This window comes from Gekko japonicus, unplaced genomic scaffold (genome assembly GCF_001447785.1).
Source record: "Gekko japonicus isolate JY-2015 unplaced genomic scaffold, Gekko_japonicus_V1.1 scaffold589, whole genome shotgun sequence".
Taxonomy (NCBI): Eukaryota; Metazoa; Chordata; class Lepidosauria; order Squamata; family Gekkonidae; genus Gekko; species Gekko japonicus.
In genome coordinates this window covers 94,259-118,013 of record NW_015163105.1, presented here as the reverse complement: position 1 = coordinate 118,013, position 23,755 = coordinate 94,259, and the positions used below count along the sequence as shown (strand labels likewise).

The window sequence follows — 23,755 nt, the reverse complement described above, 5'->3', positions numbered from 1 at the left end:
CTCTTTTGTGCTAACGCTGTCAAAACGGGATTCAGCCCTGCTGAATTCACTGGAGTTAAAAGAGACCCAGCTCTTGGTTACTTCCATTTTTTTCCCCCACAAGGTAGCATTTTTTCCTCTCTCAGACAAGCATGTGCCTCCGGCGGTGCAACGCCAAGTGATCCGAACGGGAAAAGCTGCGGTCACAGTCTGCGCACTTGAACGGCTTGACTCCCGTGTGCTTGCGGTAGTGCCTCGTCAGTTCGTCTGAACGGGCGAACTTCCATGCGCATCCTTCCCACGTACATTTGTATGGTTTTTCTCCTAGGAGATAGAGAAGGGGGGGGGGACGACAAAAAAGGAACGTCATATTGGATTTGGAGAACTCGGTCTACCTTCTGGAACAGCCGCTCAAGGCAACAGAAAACCACCCACGCGACAAAGCTCCTGAGGACGTACAGCACTCAAGCCCCCTTCGCACCCTGAATGCGTGCACATCCTGCATGTACTAACATCATTTTGAAAGTCTGTGACATCTGGTCTCTGTGGTAGCAGTCATATGTTTGTAAATGTTTGTAAGAAAGAGCCAACATTTGATCTCTTTAAAAAGAAAACTGGGCTCTGATATTTGGATAAATTCATGGCTTAAATCACACACTCAGCTGTATGCCTGTTAAATGATATACAATAATTACTCAATGAACATTCAAAGAAAAATCAAGGATACACTGCACGTGGATTGTGCGTGCCCTCAGTTTTCCCCCGTGCACAAGACTGCAGCTGTCAGAACTCAAGTTTACGTTGGTCCTGGGTTATTTATTTAAAACACCTCTTTCTTCCTTACGGAGCTCAAGGTGGCTTACACCACAAATAAAAGAACAGGACTCCAGAAGCGACTTAAAGCCTAACAAGATCTGTGGCGGGGTCTGTGAGCTTTGCTGAGTCACTGCTCACTTCGTCAAATACTCTCTCACGGACCCGCCATGAGACAGTGAGCGGTGGCTCACGAAAGCTCATCCCCGGCCACAGGTTTTGTCTTTAAGGTGCTACTGGACTCTTGCTGGCATCTGAAGACGTGAGAAGCGGCTCACAACGGCTTCTCCCCGGCCACAGATTTTGTTAGACTTTAAGGTGCTGCTGGACTCTTGCTCTCTTCGACTGCTGCAGACGAACTAACACGGATGTCCGTCTCGATCTATCACCATAAATAAAATTTTGTTGTTCAGTCGCACAGTCGAGTCCGACTCTTTGCGACCCCATGGACCAGCTCCCGCCAGGCCTTCCGGTCTTCCGCCGTCCTCTGAAGTTTGCTCAACTTCATTTTCGTTGCATCTATGACACTGTCTAACCATCTCATCCTTTGCCGTCCCCGTGTTCTTTGACCTTCAATCTTTATAAATAAAATACATTGGGGGGGGGGGGGGAATACAAACCACAAGTTTAATATCACAGATCAGGACTGCTAGTAAACATACCCAAAGCCAGTCCTAAATAATATCATCTTTAACTGCTCATGTCTTCAGACAGCGCTGGCTCTTCGGCTTTGAAACGGAGATGAGCGCCGCAACCCTAGAGTCGGATTCGACTGGCTTTTGAGCAAGGGAAACCTTTACCTTTAAAGGTCAAAAGGGAAGGGACCAGACACACCTCCTAGGGGGAGGCTGTTCCATAATCGTGGGGCTTCCACTGAAAAGCCCCTCTCTCGTGTACTGACCTGACAAGTTTCTTTGATTGATTGGGACAGACAGGAGGGCCTCTCTATATGATCTTAATACCAGGTGAAGGATTTAGCTGATCTACCACTACACAAAGGAAGGGCCTGCAGGGAACCCCGCCGTGTCAGCCCCCCGAGGCCCTTTTTATACCCGTTCTGTGCGAGGCACGACTACCCGGTCTCTAACCAAGTCGCATCAAGGTGCTGGCTGCTCTGAGGAATAAGATTCTTGCCCGGCACCTGCTTTTGTGTCCAACAAAAACTGGGTGCGGCAAAAACAACGAAACAAAAAACAAGTTTCTCTAGGAACAAGGGCTCTTTTTGTAGCAGGAGCTCCTTTGCATATTAGGCACACCCCTAATGTAGCCAATCCTCCAAGAGCTTACAGTAGAAGAAGAAGAGCAGCTCTGTAAGCTCTTGGAGGATTGGCTACATGAAGGGTGTGTCGCCTAATATGCAAAGGAGTTCCTGCTACAAAAAGAGCCCTGAAGGAGAAACAGGGCGATTTCTATCATTAGCATTTCCCAGTTCAGGCCGTGGGATAAACCAGTTGCTTGGGAAGTATATCAGGTTTAGAGACAGAAGCCAAAACGTGAAGCCACCGCAGTATGTGTTAGCAGTGAGGGCAAAGACACTGGCGTGTGTGTGTGTGTACGTGTGAGTTTCCCCCCTGTAATGCCAAATGGGAGCAGATGGTGGAAAGAACTTTATTCATATCTGGAAGGACATGGCGTCGGGTCCAAGGAATTTGGCAGCTGACTGGAGAACGGGCAGATGGCCGGCTGCCACTCCAAAAGGCACTGTCTCTGGCTCTCGCCACAAACAGCTGCCTGGCAATGCCCCACAACTGCACTAACGCTTCACATCTGACTTGGCAGAGACTCATTGCCAGAAATGGACCGGTGGCAAATCCCTGAAAGGGTGTGTGGGTGCGCGCTCCAGTACTTCGATAAGTATCACCGAACAAACAACCCCTGGTAAATTAAAACTTAAAAGATAAAAAACATTTAAAAGTGTAAATGTATTTAGTTGGAATACTTATACATCGCCTCTCCAGACACTTGCTTGAGGCGGCTTGGAAAAAAGACACTACAAAACCATTATAATATACCCATTAAAAACAAAACCACTGAAACACAGCCCGAAGAAACAAAGCCGATAAAACACAACCACAAGAAACAGGCCAATGCCATTAAAACAAGCCAGGGCATAATAGGATTAAATACCCACTGAGCAGCCCAAAACAATGTAAATAAAATGATACCTAGGCCAGAAGAAGAAGAGACTGGATTTATACCCCACCCTTCACTACCCGAAGGAGTCTCAGAGCGGCTTACAAACTCCTTTCCCTTCCCCTCCCCACAACAGACACCCTGTGAGGCAGGTGGGGCTGAGAGAGCTCTTTTGAGAACTGCTCGTGAGAGAACAGCTCTCAAAGAACTTGTAACTGACCCAAGGTCACACCAGCAGTTGCATGTGGCGGAGTGGGGAATCAAACCCGGTTCTCCCAGATTACAGTCCGCGCTCCTAACCACTACACCTAACTGGCTTCTAACCACTACACCAAAGAAGCAGACCATAGAACATTTAAAAGATTATTTTTAAAAACCCTGAGTTAAAGCCTGGCACCTAGAAGGAAGTTAGGGTTGCCAAGTTGTTTCTTCGCCGCAGCGGGGGACTCCCAGGCGGCGACTGGAGCGCGTGCGCGCCACACGCACGTCACCAAGAAGGGACGTTAGGACGCCGGGCACGCTGGGGGCGGGGCCACGACCATTGGTGGGAAAACCATAGAGTTTTCCCTCCGATGGTCGTGGCCCTGCCCCCAGCGTGCCCCGCGTCCTAACGTCACTTCCTGGTGATGCGCACGTCGGGGTGGGGTTCCCCCCGGGGCCCGATCCGCTGGAGGCGGGGAACGGGCCTCTGGGGCGGGGGTTTCTCCGCCCCCTGGGGGGACTTGGCAAGCCTAAAGGAAGTAGAGGAGCTTCCAGGAGCCACCACCCAAAAAAGCCCTGTCTCTGGTTGCCAGCCAGACAATACAATAGAAGTATTCAGGTACCAGGGCCTCAAACCATTTAGTCCTTTCTAGGTAAAAACCAACACTTTTGCTTCTGCCCAGATGCAGCCATGGCAGATGTCTCAGCATGGGGATGATAAATCCCTGTAGCCAGCCTCCGAGAACAGCCTGGCTGCTGCATTTTAGACTGAATGAAATTCTGAATTGTTGTCATAGGCAGCCCCAACGTAGAGCGCATTACAGTAAACTGGACCTCGCTTGTGATCAGAGCACGGATCACTGTGGCCAAATCACCCTTTTCAAGGAAGGACAGCATATCAGCCAAAGATGGTAAAAGATGCTCCTCGCCACCAGTGCTCCCTCTAAGCTGTGGAGTCTTGTGAGCAACAATGCAACTCTGTGAGCTCCTGGCATTAAAGTTGTGAGGGAGAGATTTGGCTGCTGCATAAATCCATTTGCTCTGGAGTCGTCCTTCCTGAGCCATCCTTTGTGAGCTGGAGGCTAAAAAAACTGTGAGCTAGCTCACACTAACTCAGCTTAGCGGGAACACTGCTTGACACAGAGGAAAACCCAATGGTTGGTTTTCATATTGGGAGAATGCCCAGTGCCCACCAAGCCGTTATCAAGCTTGGTGACAGTGGGGAACAGCCTTGCTTTATCACCTACGAAAGAATGTCACCATGACCTACTGGAACAAAATGGCTCCCGTAACTGACAAGAAGAGAAAGTATGGAGATCCAGCCCCCATCTCCTTCCATCTGTCAGTAAATCTAACGGTGGGAAATGAAGGACATCGGAGTGTTTCTCTTGCTCGTCAATCATCCCGTGTGTGTGTGTGTGTGTGTGTGTGTGTGAAGTGCAGTCAAGTTCCACCCACCTTATGGCTACCCCAGCAAGGGGCCTACTGGGCAAGTGAGAAGCAGACGGGTGGTTCGCCACTGCCTTCCTCTGCAGAGTCTTCCTTCTGAGATCTAACAAGACCGGGCTATACCATGCTGTCCCATTAATCGTCCTAGTTAGCTTCAGTCATCAATTGGGATGCTGGAAGGCAGATGGAGGTTTGCGCGAGACTGCCGGTACATTTCCTTTAAGCGTTTCCATCTTATTATCAGCATGTAGCAATCCTGATAGCGCAGGCTTGCCAGGTAGAAGCTTAAGCAGTGTCGGTACTTTGGTCGGGGACCATCACGGAAGACTGGGGCTACTATGCAGGGGAAGCAAATCTGTTGCCTTGAAAAGCCCTTGAGGTGGAACTTCATGGGGTCGCCATGAGTTAGCTGCGACTCGACAGCACACTTGACGTTTATTATCGGCATAACAAGGGATTATCACAAGCGCTCTGCTGGTTCAGGCCAAGGCCAATCCACCCCAGCAGTCCCCTCTGCCAAAACCCAAATGAAGACAGGAAGGCAATGACTCTCCTCAACTGTTTCTCTCCCAGCCACTGGAATTCAGAGAAATGCTGCCTCTGAACATGGAGGTTCTACTTAGCTAACATGGCTGACAGACACTGAAAGCTCTGTCCTCCCTGAATTTGTCTACTCTTCATTCAAAACCAGGTCAGCAGCTGTATCCATATCTAGAGGGAAAGGATTCCACAAGTTTTAATTATGTGTTGCATGAAGAAGTACTTTCTTTTGTCTGCCTTGAACAGACTGGCCATAAATTTCATTGGATTAACCCAACGCCATTCAGAGACAGGCCAAGAACGTTTTGGTGCCAGCAGCTGAAACGTAATAATGACCTAAATAAACCGATAATTTACAATCCTTTAATGGCCCCCCTGAAACCAGCCAACACCCTCAGGGCTAGAGTGGCTCCCTCAGGAACTGATGCCAAAGGACACAGGGGTTGTCTCACGTTGTTTCTTATGGATTACGACAAGCTGATCCCACATTTTATTCTACCATGGAACACGTACGGCAACATACATGGTGTTTTCCCAGGAGGTCTCCAATCCAGGTTCTGACCAGAGTGAAAATTGCTTTGCTCCAGTAGAGTCACCTTCATTGCATGCCTTCCAACCAGATCTGGGATCCAACCAGTGTTCCCTCTAAGCTGAGTCAGTGTGAGCTAGCTCACAGGTTTTTTAGCCTCCAGCTCACACATTTTTTTTAAATTGAACTCTCCTAAAAAGGAGAGAATTGTATTGCTTTTAGTTTTAAGAAAAAGGGAGGGTATACAGCGGGAGAAAGAAAAGAGTGAGTGATGTTATTTTTGGTAAATTAATCAGTTAGTAGTAGACTACAGTATTTTGGCTTCTTCTGTGGTTGACCGATCATCCTTCATCTTCACCTGTCAAAAATAAAATTGTTAATTATGTTAGTATTGTCCTTTTGGGTTAGTGTTGATAAGTCTCTTAATGTGCTTCACGAACAAATGTTCATTTTTTGGGGTGTCTTCCTTTCACACCTCTCAGATTATACGACCGCCTCTTTCCTGCTCCTTTGTCTTCCGAGCCTTTGTCTCCGTCTCCCGAGTCGCTGCCGTCACTGCTACTCAGTTCTTCCCATTTAGCGAGTTCTGCTTCTTCTTCCGTGCTAGTGTGTCTTTTCAAAAAGTCCTGTGCTTTGAACATGAAGTCAATCCTCTCTCTTTTATCTTCAAATCTGAAAGTTAGTCCTTCTGGAATCAACCACCTGTAGTTAATTTGATGGTTTTGTAAGAATAAGGTCAGTCCTTTGTACGCTTTCCTCTTCATTCTAATTTCAAATGGAACATCTTTTAAAATCCTTATTTTCTGCTCTCCAATTTCCAAACGGCGATGTTGATGTCGCTCTCAGAATCTGGTCTCTTGTCCGCTGTTTAGTGAATTTGACTACCACTTCTGCTGGCAAATTGTTTTTCTTTGTAAAGTTGGAATAGGCTCTGTAGGCCATATCCATCTCTTTGCTTAATTTATTAGTCAGTGGTGCCAAAGCATCTGCCAAGATACTTCTGAGGTCTTCCTTTTCTGTTTCCTTGATGCCTTGAAATCGGAGAGTTAAATTTGATTTTTCCATTTGTAACATCAATAATTTTTTATCTTGTTGTTCTTGATGTTTTTCCATTTTATTGACCTTTTTCTTAATTTTTTGCGTATCTTCCGTTGATACCAGACATTTCTTTGCAATTTCCTCCATATTCTTTGCTGTTTCAGTCATTTGCTTCTGCTGGCTGCTGAGCACGCTTTCCATGCTTGTCAATTGTTTCTGCTGGTTGCCAAGGTCGCTTTCCATACCTGACAACGTTTGATTTATTTTTTGCATTTGCTCCAGCAGAGGGCGCAGAGGTTCACTGTCTTGCTGATTGACAGCTGACTCCGGAGGGCGGAGATTAGTGCCGGAAGTCCCTCCTGCCTTCTTCACAAATTTCTCCAGCACCTTTTTCTGCCCCGACATCTTCGTTCAGATGTTTACTTTTCAAAAGTTCGTTCCGCACAACTTCAAATGGGCTCTTTTTTCCTTTTCTATCAACAATCTCCCAAAAGGTAACTTGCTTTTCACACTTTCACCTCCCCCCCCTCTTTTCCTTGTTAGTATCTTTCTATTAAGGGGGAGGGCTTTCCACCCGCTTCCCTTCCGATCAGCAGGGGGGGGTGCGCTTAAAACGCTACTTTCGTTTCGATCGCCAACTCACAGTTGCTGCTGATGTTTGTTTTTCTTATCACTCGATCGCTTCATCACTCTGCGAAGTCCCGGCGGCGTTGCTAGGTCCCCTTTCGGGGCACTGCCACGGCAGGGTCCATAGGGGCTTGGGGAGAGACTAAATTTTCAGCCAATTAGGGCCGGTAAAGAGGCTCTACTCCAGTGTGCCCCGGCTTCGGAGCCTTTAACTAAGGCTCCTTAGGGTCTCCGCTTGTGCGGATCCCCCCCCTGGCCACGCGTGGGCGAGACGACTCTGGGAGCCCCCCAAGAGTTTGTCCGCCATTAGCTCCGCCAAAACCAGAAGTCTCCAGCTCACACTTTTTTCTCTTGACTCAGGAAGGGATGGCTCCAGAGCAAACTGATTTATGCAGTAGCCAAATCGCTCCCTCACAACTTTAATGCCAGGAGCTCACAAAATAGAATTTTTGCTGACAAGACTCCACAGCTTGGAGGGAGCACTGGATCCAACGAAGGCTTGAACAGGCCAGGGAAGGTACGGGGAGGCGTTTAAATGCCTTCCCGAACCTTCCCGCCGCCCCCGGCCCGCCTGCCTTAGAGTCCCCAGAGGGGGTGTCGCTCCCCAGGCCTTCCCTCCGTAGCCACGCACGCAGAGGTTTTGGCTGTAGTGGGCGTGGCCAACTCTGAAGCCAGCTGGAACTCCGTTTCTGTGCATTCCAGCCCCAAAATAGCCCTGGATCCAACTACCCTGGAAGGTAGATTAAACTCTCAGAGAGATTGATTCATCTAAAGCCTGCTCACGAATTTCAGTAGGGTCACAGTGACTCAGTGGTTAAGATGCTTAGCTGCAGACCGGAAGGTCAGTAGCTCTGCAGTTCAAGACCCGAGTTGCCGCATGACGGAGTGAGCTCCCATCTCTGGTCCCAGCTCCTGCCAACCTAGCAGTTTGAAAGCAAGAAACTGCAAGTAGATAAATAGGTACCGCTTCAGTGGGAAGGTCACAGCATTCCATGTGCCTCGGCATGTAGTCATGCCGGCCACAGGACCACGGAAGCATCTTTGGACAGTGCTGGCTCTTCAGCTTGGAAATGGAGATGAGCACCGCCCTCTAGAGTCAGATTCGACTGGCCTTCAAGCAAGGGAAACCTTTACCTCATGAACTACAAGAAATGGAACGTGGGTCCAAACTGTATCCACTGCATATTGGTATATAAAAGAGGATGGATTTAACGGAGAGCAAGGGTTAATATCATATCTGGTATATCCAGGTCTGGCTCAATCAAAGTCTACAGAAGTGCTTGACGGATCTATTTACTTCACAAAAGAGAAAGGGAGGGAAAGAACCAGAACACAAAAGAACAAAAGGTGGAGCCTCATATTAAAAACAAACCATTTTATCATTAAATATAAATTGCCCAATACTTCTGGAGAAGGATCTTCAAAAGAATATCTGTGAGTGAGCTGTTTTCGCTGTCATCCTGCACCATGACACGGGGAGGCCCTTTGCCCTCTGTGAGATCGTGACCGAAATGCATTGAGCAATTTACATGTAATAACCAAATACTACTTTTGAGCAGAAGCGCGTGGCTCTCACTGGCCTTTCGTTCTTTTCTTCTGATTCCTGGCCACCTTCCAAAATAAAGTGCTTGTTTCTAACACAAGGGCTTCAACACACTTCATGCCATGCTGCATTTTAGCCTGTAGGTGTGAATTCTACATTACCAGGAATTTACACCAAGGCTACTTCCGTGGGCAAAATTACAATGGGGGGGGGGGGAGGTTCTGACCAGAAGTACCTATTTCCCATCCCTTTGCACAGAAGACTTGGATACACGACAGATATTCGCTACCTCAAGGCAATCCACGTTCTTTACCAAATGCCCTTCAACGGAAAACCTCCTAAATGAAGATGGTTTTACAAGCCTCCCTAAAAATAGGCAGTGAAGCTGTCTTCCAATCTTTCCTTTAAAAATAAAAAAATAAAAAAACACCCCCATGTCTAAATAAGTCCTCACCAGAATGGAGGAGAGAGGAACAGACTACATGGTAGGGTTGCCAAGTCTATCTTCGCCGGGAGTGGGGGGTTCCCGGCCGGCGTCTTGTGCGAGCGCCGCATGGACGTCACCCGGAAGTGAGGGGAGGACACCAGGCACGCTGGAGGCAAGGCCACGGCCATACAAGGGGAAACCGTAGAGTTTTCCCTTGTATGGCCGTGGCCCCGCCCCCAGCGTGCCCGCGTCACTTCCGGGTGACGCGTACGTCGGGGAGGAGTTTCCCCCGGGGCCCGATCTGGCAGCGGCAGGGAACGGGCCTCTGGGGCGGGGGGTTTCCCGCCCCCCGGGGGGACTTGGCAAGCCTAAGGGGAACTGATGCCTGTAGTCTGGGGATCAGGTGTAATTCTGAAGTTGGCAAGATTCCCGGCGATCCTACACGGAGGGTGTGTGAAGATTTCCCAAACATCCTGGATTTCCTGGAAATTGTCACCACTAGCAACTAACTGTACGTCTCATGGGGTTGGGCCAACCGTGCAGTCTGAGGGGAAATAAAACTGAGGAATAGCCAGCTACCGCAAAGCTATAACTCTTTCCAAAAGCCTACCTTTTCCGTTTTTCATTATTCTGTGCTGCATGACCTCCCTCTCCAGGATTACAGTGCACATCTATCGGGTGTAAAGTCTTTCAAAACCGCCAATGAGTTGAGGCTTTCCATCTACTTAATGAGGACAGACTATTGGGTGACTAGTGCCAAAGGAAGGAAGGAAGGAAGGAAGGAAGGAAGGAAGGAAGGAAGGAAGGAAGGAAGGAAGGAAGGAAGGAGAGAGAAAGAGAGAGAGAGAGAGAGAGAGAGAGAGAGAGAGAGAGAGAGAGGAAGAAAGAAATTGGGGGGAGGAGAGAGAGAAAGGAAGGAAGAAGGGGGGAGGCAGGGGGGGGGAGAAGGAATCGTCGTCAGCCTCGAACTGGGTAGGTGGGTGGGTGCGGGAGGGAAATCGGGCCGCGGCAAGGGACGCATTGCTGCCACCCCAGCGTGCTGTTCGCACGCAGCGTTCGCCTCTGCCTCCCAGCCAATGGCATGGCAGCAGCCTTGAGCGGCAGCTGGCCAGCCAATGGCTGACGGAGCGCATTTTGTCTCCGCTCAGTCTGACGCTGCGTCTTACTCAATTATATATAAGGGAGAGATTGTTGTTTTTATGCTGTTGTAAGCCACCCTGAGCTGGCCATGGCTGGGAGGGTGGGGTAGAAATGTAATACATAAATAAATAAAATAAATAAGTGTGTGAGCTGGAGGCTAAAAAACTGTGAGCTAGCCCACACTAACTCAGCTTAGAGGGAACAAGGGTCCCGAGGTACCTTTAAGACCAACGAAGTTTTATTGAATGGATAAGCTTTCGTGCACAAAGCACACTCCTTCAGGCAAATTGGAAGCGGGAGAGTAATTCATTCATTCATGGCTTCATTCACAAACATGATATGTCAGGCATGAGGGGTAAGTACCTGAAACCAGAGCTTTTTTTTTTTCTTGGAAAAAGAAGTGCTGGAACTCTCAAGAGGGAAATTAAGTTTTCAATCTGTATACTGAAAACTCAAGAACTTTTAAACATTTTAAAAAGAATGTTGTCGCAGAGTTTCCCGAACTCCATTCCCCCATGAAAAAAAAAGCCCTGCCTGAAACTGAACCAGGCAACCAATCATCATTTCAAAACGGGTGTTCTGCGCTCGACAAAGGTTCACCCCTGTTAGCAGAAGGGCTGCCTCACTGGACATGAACAGAAGCTTCTGAATTGTTAACAAGGGCAGCCCCATGTAGGGTGCGTTGCAGTAGTTCAGTCTAGAGCTGACAACAGCCGGGATAAGCCTGGCTAAGTCACTGGAGTCCAGGTAGGCGGACAATTTACAAGCAAGATGTCAATGAAAGAAAGTGCTGAAAGAAAACATGATTAGCGACCGTGGCGCCCCCCTCCCATTTTTCAAATAACAAGGGTTGGAGAGTGTCCCCAAACTCTTCGCGCAATCTGCTAAAGGTAAACTCATCCCAGCTGGGACTGGCAGATCAAAACCTGCGCAAAGCAAATTGAACGAGACAGAGGCGATGCGGAACTGTCCCCAAACAGTATCTCCCCTTTCTCGTTCGATTTGTGATACGAAATTTTGATCTGGTCAAGGAAAAGATGGGCGATAAGCCAGCTAAGTTATGACGGCCATGCCAGGAACTGATCTGCTCTCAGAAAAAGTAGAAGGCATTGTTTTTCTATTGTAAAACGTGACCCTTTCTCCAAGGAACATCATCCTCATCATCGTCACTGTCTAGATTTCTGGATCGCCCAATCCCTGAGTACACAAGGCTCTGGGCGATTTACAACAGTTAAAAACAATATAAAATTACATATTAAAACCAACAATCAATTAGTCCTAATTTAACAGTCTCTAGATGGCATCCATAATTTAATCCCAAAACCTACTCTGTACTGTTCTTCTATCTCGTGGGCAGGTTAGGGAGGAGGCTGAAGTGGGCAGAATGGAAGAAATGAGGGTGCCAGCTATGATGAAAAAACGTTGCTGTCCTCCTTACAGGCCCTGCGGAACTCCATTAAGGCCCCGCGGAACATGGGACAACACGCTGCCGTGCTCTTCCCCTTCCATTTTATCTTTACAACCACCCTGGGAGACAGGATAGGCTGAGAGAAAGTGACTAAAGCGAACAGTGGGCTATGTGATTGAGCTGGAACGCCAGTCCGATACGCTGACCAACATTACCGGTTGCACAAATTCTCATCTCTCCTCCCTGGGTTGCATTGATCCTCCATGTGCGTTCCCGCTACAGTTGACGTCTGCATCAAAGTTTCTCTACCCACACTGTTTCTCTAAGGACATGTTTAATGTACTACACTGGGTCTCTTCTGAAACCTGTAACAGTTGGGTTTCTCCATCTGAGGACTCAACCTTTCCCCTTGCGATAGCCGAATTTCTCCAGAAGAGGAACAGAACATTTTTCTTGTTGGATTTCTCCAGCAGAGGAGTCACCCTTTTTTTCTTGTCACAATTCCCTCCCAAGCTTGAAGAATCACTAATATGTTCCCCAGATAGGGTTGCCAGGTCCCCCCTGGCCACCAGTAGGGGATGGGGGGAGTAGGGTCGCCAGAACCTGGTTGAGGTACTCCTGGAGATTTGGGGGTGGAGCCTGGGGAGGACGGGGGACCTCAGTGGGGTACAGTGCCATAGAGCCCATCCTCCAAAGCCTCCATTTCCTCCAGGGGAACTGATCACTGTAATATGGAGATCAGCTGTAATTCTGAGGGATTCCCAAATCCCACCTGGAGGCTGGCATCTCTGCCCCCAGAACATTCTGTGGAACGTTTTCCCTTTTCGATACCGTTTGAGTACACGAAGGTGAAGACTGGGTGAAGATAGCTGGCACTGACAACCAGAGGGTAAGCTACAATAAACTACCATTTGCAGGTTTGACCCTGACCCAAAGGTGACCTTAGTCATTTTCAGCAGCTATTTTAATACAAATATTTAACATTTTCCCCAAACATCCCCTGAACATGCCCACATGCTGAACTCTGCATTAATTACTGTTGTTAAGTGATTTTCACCACACCCTTAATTCCCCCAGAATCTGATACTGCAAAGCAAAGATTATACCTTCAAACATGACCTTGAGTCTCAGTGATGTATAATTAAGGCGCATGGCCTCTTAAATGGCCACATTAATTTCCAATTCCATTTGCTTAGCAAGTGGGATGAAGGTACTTAGCTAGTCGATGCACCGGTGATTAACTGTATTGTGGGGTGTGCCCCAAATACACAGTGTTTGGACAATAAGTGTCTTTTTGATTGCTAATAAAACCTTTATTTACATAATGTCTCAGAAGATATACAAACAGGGGGTTGAACGTCTGGGACAGAAACATATTGTTATCTTTGTTAGTGGGTGGTGAACATCCAGTGGCACCTTTAAGACCAACAAAGTTTAATTCTGGGTACAAGCTTTCATGTGCACACACGCTTCTTCAGATACACTGACAACTGTAAGTGTGCATGCACATGAAAACTTATAAAGGTAAGGGTTTCCTTTGCTCGAAAGCCAGTCGAATCTGACTCTAGGGGGCGGTGCTCATCTCCGTTTCCAAGCCAAAGAGCCAGTGCTACCCGAAGACATTTCTGTGGTCATGTTCCCTCTAAGCTGTGAAGTCTTGTGAGCAAAAATTCCATTTTGTGAGCGACTGGCATTAAAGTTGTGAGCGAGTGCTTTGGCTACTGTATAAGTTAGTTTGTTCTGGAGCCATCCTTCCTGAGCTAAGACAAAAAGGTGTGAGCTGGAGGCTAAAAGACAGTGAGCTAGCTCACACTAACCCAGCTTAGAGGGACTCATGACTAGATGCTGAGGCGCACGGAACGCTGTTACCTTCCCACCGAAGCGGTACCCATTTATCTACTTGCAATTTCTTGCTTTTGAACTGCTAGGTGGGCAAGAGCTGGGGCCAGAGATGGGAGCTCACGCAGTCACGCGGCAACTCAGGTCTCGAACTGCCAAACTACAGACCTTCTGGTCTGCAGCTCAGTATCTTAACCTCTAAGTCAGAGTTAAACTTTGTTGGTCTTAAAGGTGCCACTGGACTCAAACTCTGTTCTATTGCTTCAGACCAACATGGCTACCCACCTGAATTTCTTGGAGAAGACTCTCAAAAGGGTAACAGAAATATAGTTGAGTCTGGAGGAGTCGACCCTCCTCACATGTCCCTTCTTATGTTAGGTTGGTGGTGAATCCTAAGAAAAAGCCAAGCAACAGCTCCTTCTTATGCCAGCATTATCCGTTTCAGAACAGGGGGCACTGCTTATGTGGAAAAGAGCTCCTCCCACATGGTCTAGGCTGCCTCATTTCTTTCTCTGGAAGAAGCCACGTTGCAGCAGTTCCTCCGTCACCATAGCATAAGAAGGAACTCCCACCAGGAGCATTAGAAAAGCATTCATACACACAAATGTGAGGATAGAAAAATATCTAATGTTCCTCCGCGGAGGCTCTCCAAAGAGTATAAGGAGGAGGGGTCCTATGTAGCCAGCCTGGAGTTGACAGAAGCCAACCACCAGGAAAATGAGCTGTCAGGCCAGGACTTACAGTCAACAGCAGTGCAGAATCACCTCCAGCCTCAGTTCAGCAGATGAAAGTCAGTTGACCACTCCCAGGCTTCCGGGATCACCTGCACCTTTGGAGCACCACAGACGAAGGCTGAGAGCTGAGTTATAGGTTAGATGACGCAGTACACACCTCTTGGCTTGCCAGCAGCTGCCTGATGACAGTGAAGATGAGTCTTTGCAGGACTACTCCTGAGCAGCTGGCTGAAGGCACAACACTTGGGCATATGGCTATAAAGCCTCCGAAGAGAGGCTTTTTGGGCATGGACGCAACACGTACCATTAGACGCTGAACCACCAACACTGCCTGATTGATTTCTGGAAATTTGACCTTGGACCGAAGCACTCTGCTTTCTGAAGCTCTGATCTGAACCAAAAGAAAACTGCTTTGATTGAGTTCTGAACCCCTGACCTTGGACCGCTTGACCATGGAGGGTGGAGTTTAGAAACTTCCTCTGGCTTTGTCACTTCATGAAGAAAAACAGGAGACATAACCTGACACCCAGAGCCTGCAAGTCAGTACACCAATTCAGTTCAGGACCAGAACTCCAGCAATAAGGCCATCTTGAAGATGCCAGTGTGTAATAATATCAAAATGCCTCCCTTGAACAATGAAGTCCTGGTCGTACAATTCAAGGTCTCTCGCCCAGTCCGGGGATGCTTGAAAGTACACGGCTGCATCCACATTGGGTACATGTGGGGAAGACTGCTTCCCAGTACCAATCTTCCTCGCTCAATCAGGGCAATAGAAAGTCATGGTGGTATCGTTCACTGTGGCGGTACAGTGTACTATACGATCTCCCACTAGGATGAAATCCCAACAGTTATGTTAAAACTTGCTCTTTTATCTAATATGTGAAGCGGAGATTCTTGGGGGCACGTCTGCCAGCTGAACGGGATCCAAGCTGAGCTTCTGTTTTCCCTCCTGTCCAGGGGTCATTTCATAGAAAAAGAGGTGCAGGAGCTCATTAGCATAACTCATTAGCATATGTCACACACCCTGACATCACCGGAAGTGTAGCAGAAGGCAACACCCACCACTCAGGCTCCACTGGACTGTTTTGGATCGCTAGCTATTGCGGGGGGACGGGACGTGCAGATCTGTCTTCGCAGAGGAGGGAGAGCTTGTACCTGAATAAAACTTGGTCTTAAAGGTGCCACTGGACTGTTTAGGACTGGGGGGGGGGCGGGCTCTGCAACTTACCTGGCTGCTTCTTGCTCTGACTGAGGGCTGCTGGGAGTAGGGGGTGGGGCTTGTTGCATAGGCCCACCCCCTGGGCTCTTTACTGCCGGAGCTCCGCTCCTGTGCGCTCCTGCAGGAAATGACCCCTGCTCCTGTCACAGGTATGTCAGCATGAACATTTCGATGCGAGCTGAAGAGCTCTTGACCCCTGGCTCGTAGCCCACGGGTTGCAGCCTGTGCTCCTGAGTGAGTTGGCCCAGTGGATGCAGGAACTGGAGTTCTACCAGTACAGGGTTCAGGACTCAGGAGCCTCCATGTGCCCGCCCTCAGCAGCTCCCTTATCCACCACACCCTTTTTTATCCTGCTCGGTCTTGCAGAGCCTCAGAACTGGAGAGAAGAAGGAGTGTTCGCAGTACTTGGTTGCTCCTCTTCCCCACTGGGTCTCTCTTGCACAGCCTTCAGGAAGAACCCAGCCACCAGCTCCCTGGTCTCCTTCTAAGCCCCTTATGAGGCTGGCACAGCTAATTGCAGATGCTCAAGTCAATTGTTCTGACGTCTCGAGAGAGCCAGCAGTCTCATGAGACCTCAGGAGCCTTGGGCTGCAACTGCAGCCTCTGCCCCCCTCCCATTGGCTTGGCTGGCTTACACTGCCAGCTAGGGTTGCCAGGGGATTGGGGGGGGGGACTTAACCAGAGCTGGAGGGAGGCCCAGCCAATGTTGCAGCGACATGCCTATGTCACTTCTGATGTGACCCGGAAGTGACGTCACCATGCAACTCTCTGGTATTTTTGGGGGGGGGAGGGGAACCTCTATAGTAAATTTGGTTTCTACCATAGAGGTTTTGCCCAAATACCAGAGCGTTGCCCTGATGTCACTAACCTGGGCCATACTGCAATGTCGACTGGGCTTTGCTCTTTCTCCAGGGAACTCCCTTCCTGCCAGCCAACTGATTGGTGGGGGATCCTCGCCTCCACTGAAGGGTGTGTGTGTGTTCTGGCAACCTTACTGCCAGCAGCTGTCGGCAATGATTGAAGTGGGGCCTTATATGGCATGGCTGCTGTTGCAGCATTTCTCCTCCTCGCTGCCGTTGTCCTGGCTGGCTTGGCAGCTGGTGGGTGTGCTTGGGTGGGGACCTTAAAGGGCCCATACTGTGTTGCTGCCAGGCCCCATAGCCAGGATTTTGTGACTTGTGGGGAAATTTTTTTTCTGGTGGGGCTGCCATCATTTGCCACAATGAAGGGGGATGGCGGCACGCACCCCTCTCCCTCCCCTCCTGCAAGATTTAAAAGGCCCTTCAGCTGATCGGCGGGGAGCACATGGCCCGCCAATCAGCTGAAAGGCCCTTTAAATCTTGCAGGAGGGAGGGAGAGGGGCGTGTGCCCCCTCGTTTCTTCTCAAAAGCATTTAAAGGGGGCTTTAAGGGGGGTCCTTTAAGGAAGGGGGCTGGCCCCCAATAGCCCCACCATAGCTACAGGCCAGGCTGCTGCTGTTGCAGCGCTTCTCCTTGTTGTCACTGTCCTCGTGGGCTTCCTGTCAGCTATGCTGCCATGGCAGGTAGGGGGCGGCGGATGAGACTCTTCTTCATGCCTCCGGCATTTTGTCTTTCGATTCCCATTCATCGTCTTCTCTTGTAGCTCAGACAAATGACCTTGGCGCTCCTCTCTGCAAGCTTTGCTGGGAACCTAGGCTCGTTAGTTTTAGGCACAATCTCTTGCTCTGCTTATTGGTTTACCCAGGGCTATTTTTGGGCAGGAACGCACAGGAACGGAGTTCCAGCTGCCTCCCAAGTTGGCCACGCCCAGCAGGAACTCATTAACATAATAGGCCACACCCAACAGCAGAAAATCATTAGGATTGGCTACAATTAGGGTGTGTGTGGCCTAACATGCAAAGAAGTTCCTGTTCCAAAAAAAAAAAAGCCCTGGGTTTTGACAACAAACAAGGTAAAGAGAATAAGAAGCAAAAGGTGGGTGTGGCTGAATGACCACGCTTCTGGTAACATGGGGGTGTGGCCTAATATGTGAATGAGCTGTGTGGTCTGGGGTGTGGCCTAATATGCTAATGAGTTTCTGCTGTTGGGTATGGCCTATTATGCTAATGAGTTCCTGCTGGGCTTTTTCTACAAAAAAACCCCTGGGTTTACCTGCATCAGGGGTTCAGTTCAAATTGTGTATAACTGTGCCTTTCCCGCCTGGGACCCCAGTTCTGACACTAGACATGTAACCAGACTGACTTGCTTCTACTGCTCATTAAACTTGATCCTAGTTAAGGAGCACTGTTGGGACTGTTTTTGCAAGACTCTGACACTTCCCTGTTGCCAGCACCGTGGGTTCCCGACTGAGCACCCTGTGACTCCTGCGTAAGTCTGGCAGTGGCTCCGGCAATGTGGGTGGGTCCACTCCTGAACACAATGCATAATTCTTCTTGTCGATGTTCGTCTACATTATACTTCTATGCTTCTTTGCAAACGGCTTTCAATATCCGGTGGGGAGAAAAGCAAGACAGAAACACTATGGCTGCCAGATCCCTCCTGGCCACCGGCAGAGGGTGGAGGGGACTTCCCAGCAGCAGAAAGGAGGTGTAGGCTGTGCAACGGCAACACTACATCCAGCACGCACCGGATGTAACATCATCATGTTGCTGCCATCATGGCACTGCTCTGGTATTTGGGCAAAAACTCTGTAGTAAAAATGTCTTCTACCACAGAGTTTTTCCCCAAACACCAGAGTGCTGCAGCAGTGTGATGATGTCACTTCCTGTACACGCTGGAAGTGACATCACCATGTTGCTAGCAACAGCAGCCCGGGGCCTTTCTCCTCTGTTGATAAGTCCCCACCCCGGCCAGCTGATTGGCGGCAAGGGAGCCCCCCCAGGGATGGCAGACTGGCAACCCTAAGAGATACTTCTGTAAAGAAAGAAGAATCTGAATCAAAAAAGCCCCACTTCACACATGCAAACTGTGGTACGGTGACTGCCTGCACACAGAAGGAAGCTCCCCGTGGAAAACTGTTTACGAGAAGAAGCTTCTCACATAGTTGGGAGAGTTTCATCCTCAGTGACTCGACAGGAGGCCAAGTGATTGAAGTCCCTACGCTTGCGCCAGGATCCGCTGCAAACAGCTGGCTGGTTAGAAGTACACACCTCCGTGTGGTTGCGAGCAGAAACCGTACTACTGTTTGCGTACACACAATGGGTCAAAGTTATAGTTAAAGCCCAGGGCTAAGAACTCCTGGTTCCCAGCACCATCTCTGAGGACTACGTCTTGAGTCACTCAGTATCATGAGAGCTCTTTGACTGACTCTGCAATTCTGAGTAGAATTACTGCCTCAACTTCAACGGGCTTAGAAGGGTGTAACTCCGCTCAGGATTGCACTGTGAGTAAACACTGAGCATGGGACCTCAGTGAATACATTGAGTCATCATATCTGTTTGGGAAAGTGATCTGAGGTTTTGAGTCTCACCATATTAGCAAAATATGCAAATACCTCTGTAGCACATACACATTGAGTAAGCATGTGGGAACTACTAAGGACTGACTGGCATTGTCATTCAGTATGGTTGGGTAAAGCCCCAGGAGTCTGCGCTATGGATTCTTTTCCTTGTTCTAAGCCTGACTCATCATGACTGTGGGCACCTTAGAGAATGATGCGTAATAAATCAGCAAACTGAAGGAAGGACGTTCCCTCACCTGCCATTCTCCAAGCAGGAAGACAGTCAACTCCTATCTCTGAGACTAAGTTCTCTTTCTGAGTCTCCATGGTGGAAAGAGGGATTCCAGATACAGCACAACTAACAGGGCTATTTTTGGGCAGGAACGCACAGGAACGGAGTTCCGGCTGGCTCCCAAGTTGGCCACACCCAGCAGGAACTCATTAGCATAATAGGCCACACCCAACAGAAGGAACTCATTAGGATTGGCTACGTTAGGGGTGTGTGGCCTAGCATGCAAAGGAGTTCCTGCTCCAAAAAAAGCCCTGGGTTTTGACAACAGACAAGGTAAACAGAATAAGAAGCAAAAGGTGGGTGTGGCTGGATGAGCACACTTCTGGTAACGTGGGGGTGTGGCCTAATATTCTAATAAGCTGTGCTGTCAGGGGTGTGGCCTAATATGCTACTGAGTTCCTGCTGTTGGGTATGGCCTATTATGCTAATGAGTTCCTGCTGGGCTTTTTCTACAAAAAAAGCCCTGACAACTAACAACACTGGTGCCCAGAGTAACTGCTCCGGTTGTTTGTGCAGATACGGCCACACGACTGCTCTAGCAGACTGTTGCTCATCGTTCTATTAGTTATTTTATTAATTGTTAATAATTATTAATAATTTATTTAGTCTACACACTGATATTCAGAAAAAATACAGGCCCCTGGTCTTGAGACGTTTACAGTTTAAATTAAGACCAATAAGACGTCCAGTGGAGAGCTGGAAACTGGTTCGTCTGGTGAGGACTCTTTGTCTGAGCAGGGGGCATCAGCCCCGAAAAGTTCCTACAAACTGCGGAAGAGAGAGAAGAAGAAGTAAAGGCTGAAGGACTCTGAATTGTGCCTTTGAGAACTTTGGTTCCAGGGGATGATGGGGGGCACTGTTATTGGGCAATTAAATGTAACTGGGGATGGTTAAAAGGGTTAAAAGATTGACACAGTTCATAAGAAGTACAAAGATGAAAAGTCTGAATGAAGTATAAAAAGCTAGTTGGAGATCTCCTCTCTTGGGTTTTTAGTTAGTAGTGGGTTCTTTACTTTCTCCCTTATATGTAGCTTTCCCTTTCCCTTTTTTCTGTTCTAGTTTTTGTAGTGTTTAAAAAATCAATAAAAAAATCCCCTCCGGGGGCTTAAAAAAATGCCAATAAGACAAAATAGAGAAAGGAGAAACGACGGATGAACATTAAACATGAACTTCAGGAGATGCAAGAAGAACTCTAGATGACCGACCCGCTGGAACAAATATTAAAATTAAGCCAATCTGTGATGTAGATATGTTTGCACAGTCAGTTTCTTTAGCCTGTGTGTCTAAACTTCGGGATCAAACATGAATGCATAAATGCAATAATTTCGGCAATTACGAGAAATGTTGAATATTAAGATTCCAATCCACCAGAGAGACTTTTTAAGAAGAAATATGTTTTACCAAAAATAAAATGCGATCCAGTAAACCCCCCATTTAGGCCCGCCAAATCTCCCACTAGCACTCATTGCATACTGCTGATCTAAGCGAAGTTAGGAGAAGAATAATTTTTTTAAAAGGGGCATCAGTGACATCACTTCCGGGTTTTACCATAGGTTCCCAAGTGATTCCTAGAACTACCCAACATCACTTCTATCTTTTCCCCAGAAGGGATGTAATGAGGTGGCTGGCATCACATGCCACCTCGTGTCCCTGCCCCCCTAACCCTCCCTCCGGTTGCCACCCTCGGCCCAGCAACCCTACCCCTGTCTTAAAGATGGCTGAGTCACAAACAACCCACGTCCTTCTGAGCTGGCAGTGGGGAAGGGGCAATGAATGACCAAGGAAGGACAACGTGGAGGCTTGGAAGTGTTCAAGGGAGGAGGTCAGGAAACATGAATGGCCACTAAGGAAGTTGGGAGGGGGGAGGAAAGCCTTTGATTCGGCTTAAATTCTCAACTTCCACATGTCTTTTTGTTAGATGATCCTGAAGGAATAAAAAAATGTAAAGTATTTTAGCTTCAGAGCATGTTAAAGACCCCGCCCCCCTTTCCCCCCAAAGTGGGGTCAGTGTGATGCATCTTGTGTCTTCTCTAATTCAACCTGCCTCCTGCAAGCACGGCAGCACTGGGATTCAAAGAAAAAAACAAAGCAATTCCCTACTCTACAGTTATTTTATGGTCTATCTTGTTCCAATCACTGCCCAGTATTCAACCGTGCCGTTTCCCTCTGCTTCTCATTACAAACATTCAGGATTTCATTGACACTATGATGTAAACAGGTTTCTGTGGACTAACCCAGGACCCTGACCACCAAAAGTTCGGGCCTGTAGGCAGTGGTGGGGCACTGAGGGTGGCGCCCCCTATTGAACTTGCAGATCCACCACGGCTTGCCCTCCGTGGCCAGACCCCCTGCTGGCCATGTGCACCTGCTCCTTAGCTTCTGCTCACCGCAGCTGCTGTGTGGCATTCGCCTTTCCTGGTTTCACCTCCCCTGCAAAGCCAGCATGGCTCTACTTCAAGCTCTCTGTCACGTAGGGAGAGGGCCGGCACCTGAGCTTGCCCCACTGGGCCTGAATTTCGGAGGGAGGAGGCCTTGGTTTCTGGCCCTGCACCCTCATGACAACCCTGCGAGGCCGGGCGGGCTGAGTGGGCTACATAAGTGAGCTCTGGAGTGGCCGGCCAATGGGCAGCGATCAAGCAGGTGGCCTCCCTCCAGTTGACGGCGCACCCTACCATCCCGGCCAGTAAGCCACCACCCAGGTGGAGCGGGAATCCGAGTTCCCTCACCTGCCCAGTAGGCCCGGGTTCCAGGGCTCCGCAAGGATACAGGAAGGTGGCTTGGCCTGGCCTGGGGCCAGGAGGGCTTTGCTCCGCTGTGGGGAGAGAAGCTGGGTACGTAGCCCTGGGCCATGCCTGCCAGCTCAGTCTGGACTGAGGCTCTTAGGGACATGCAGGAGCAGAGGTGACTTCCGGTGATGTCAGGGGGTGTGGCAAATAAGTTATTCTAATGAGTTATGCTAATGAGCTCCGGCACCTCTTTTTCTACTTAATGACCTCTGGTGGGGACAATGCTTGCATTGTAAGGCCGGGGCACGCTCGGGTGGAGGTTGGGTCTGTCTGGCCATCAGCCATTCATTGGGCCAGCTTCGTCTCCTTCCCTTCCCACTTCTGTGCCTATACCTTCCTATCAATAAAATAAAATTTGCATTACCTCCCGGAATTTTGGGAGTGCTTGGGGTTACACCCAAATGCATACCCCAACTTTGGATTTGACTTGCGGCACACTTGTCAAAGGCTCTGTTCACACATCACATGAAAACATGGCTTATTTTAAGTATTGTTAGTCTGTGAAATCAGGATTCGGCCTGCCGACGATCCTTCTGGTTTGCCCCAAGAAATGCTGGGGTTCAGCTCCCTCACTCCATAGCGGGGAGGGCACTGTCAGAAGAACCCACGATGTCCATTGTCACAGGTCATGTCAATTTTTTAAAATATGGTTAATAAACCAACTTCCAATCATAGTTTCGGATCCTCGTTTGATGGACTTCATCTAGCCATAGTTAGTGGGGTAGCCTGTGTTTATCTCTTCCCTTTGCATATCCAAAGAAGTGAACTGAAGAGAAAAAGAGAAGCGATTGGATTTATACCCTGCCCTTCACTACCCAAAGGAGTGTCAGAGCAGCTTACAAACTCCTTTTCTTTCCCCTTTCCACAACAGACACCCTGAGAGGTAGGCGGGGCTGAGAGAGCTCTCTCAAAAACTGCTCTTGGGAGAGCAGCTCTGAAAGAACTTGTCACTGACCCAAGTCACATCAGCAGCTGCATGTGGAGGAGAAGTGGGGAATCAAACCTGGTTCCCCCAGATGAGAGTCTGCGCTCCTAACCACTACACCAAACTGTGACTCATGAACACTCATATTGAAATAAACGTTGAGGTTTTGCTGCACTTCAGGGTATAGACAAAAACACTAATTATCATTAATTTAATCAGACCTATGGATTTACGAGGTGTTTGAACTAAGCCAAAGAACTGATCATCACGGGAATAGTCGGTTGGACCAGTCAGCCACTTGCCATTACTTCTGGGCAACAGTGCCATTGTAAATAGATCTACTCAGAATCCTACTGAGTCTATTCAATGGGGTTTTACTCCGAGGAAAGTGTTCTGCAACCTATTTCATGGGCACTAAGAGGTTGCTATATGTTCATCATGGACCATGTATTGCGAGTGATACTTATTGTTACCCCCGATGAACTCCACAGATAATGAAGGGCGGCTTAACGTTTGTCCAACGTTAAGAGATGTCTGAAGAGACCTTAAATCTGTAAATCGTATATTTTACACAGCCCTCGTGCAGCTGTGCAACCCAGTTTTTAAAAACCTTTCTCCAGGAATGCACGTGGGCTGCGGTTCTCGAAAGCAAAATATTAAGAACTTGGACTTTGGGGAAACCTTCGGCTTTGAACATAATGAAATCATCAGTA

General features: G+C 48.6%; 1 protein-coding gene across 1 annotated transcript in view; it reads right to left on the bottom strand.

Moving 5' to 3' along the window:
- Positions 1-121: 121 nt before the first annotated feature.
- LOC107106599 (Krueppel-like factor 12) overlaps positions 122-23,755 on the bottom strand; it is a gene marked incomplete at its 5' end in the record, with an annotated part of 47,697 nt that continues 24,063 nt past the window's right edge. Inside the window, one exon of the mRNA XM_015406777.1 lies at positions 122-303. Coding sequence (XP_015262263.1) covers positions 122-303 — 182 coding nt within the window. The remainder of the gene's footprint in view (positions 304-23,755) is intronic.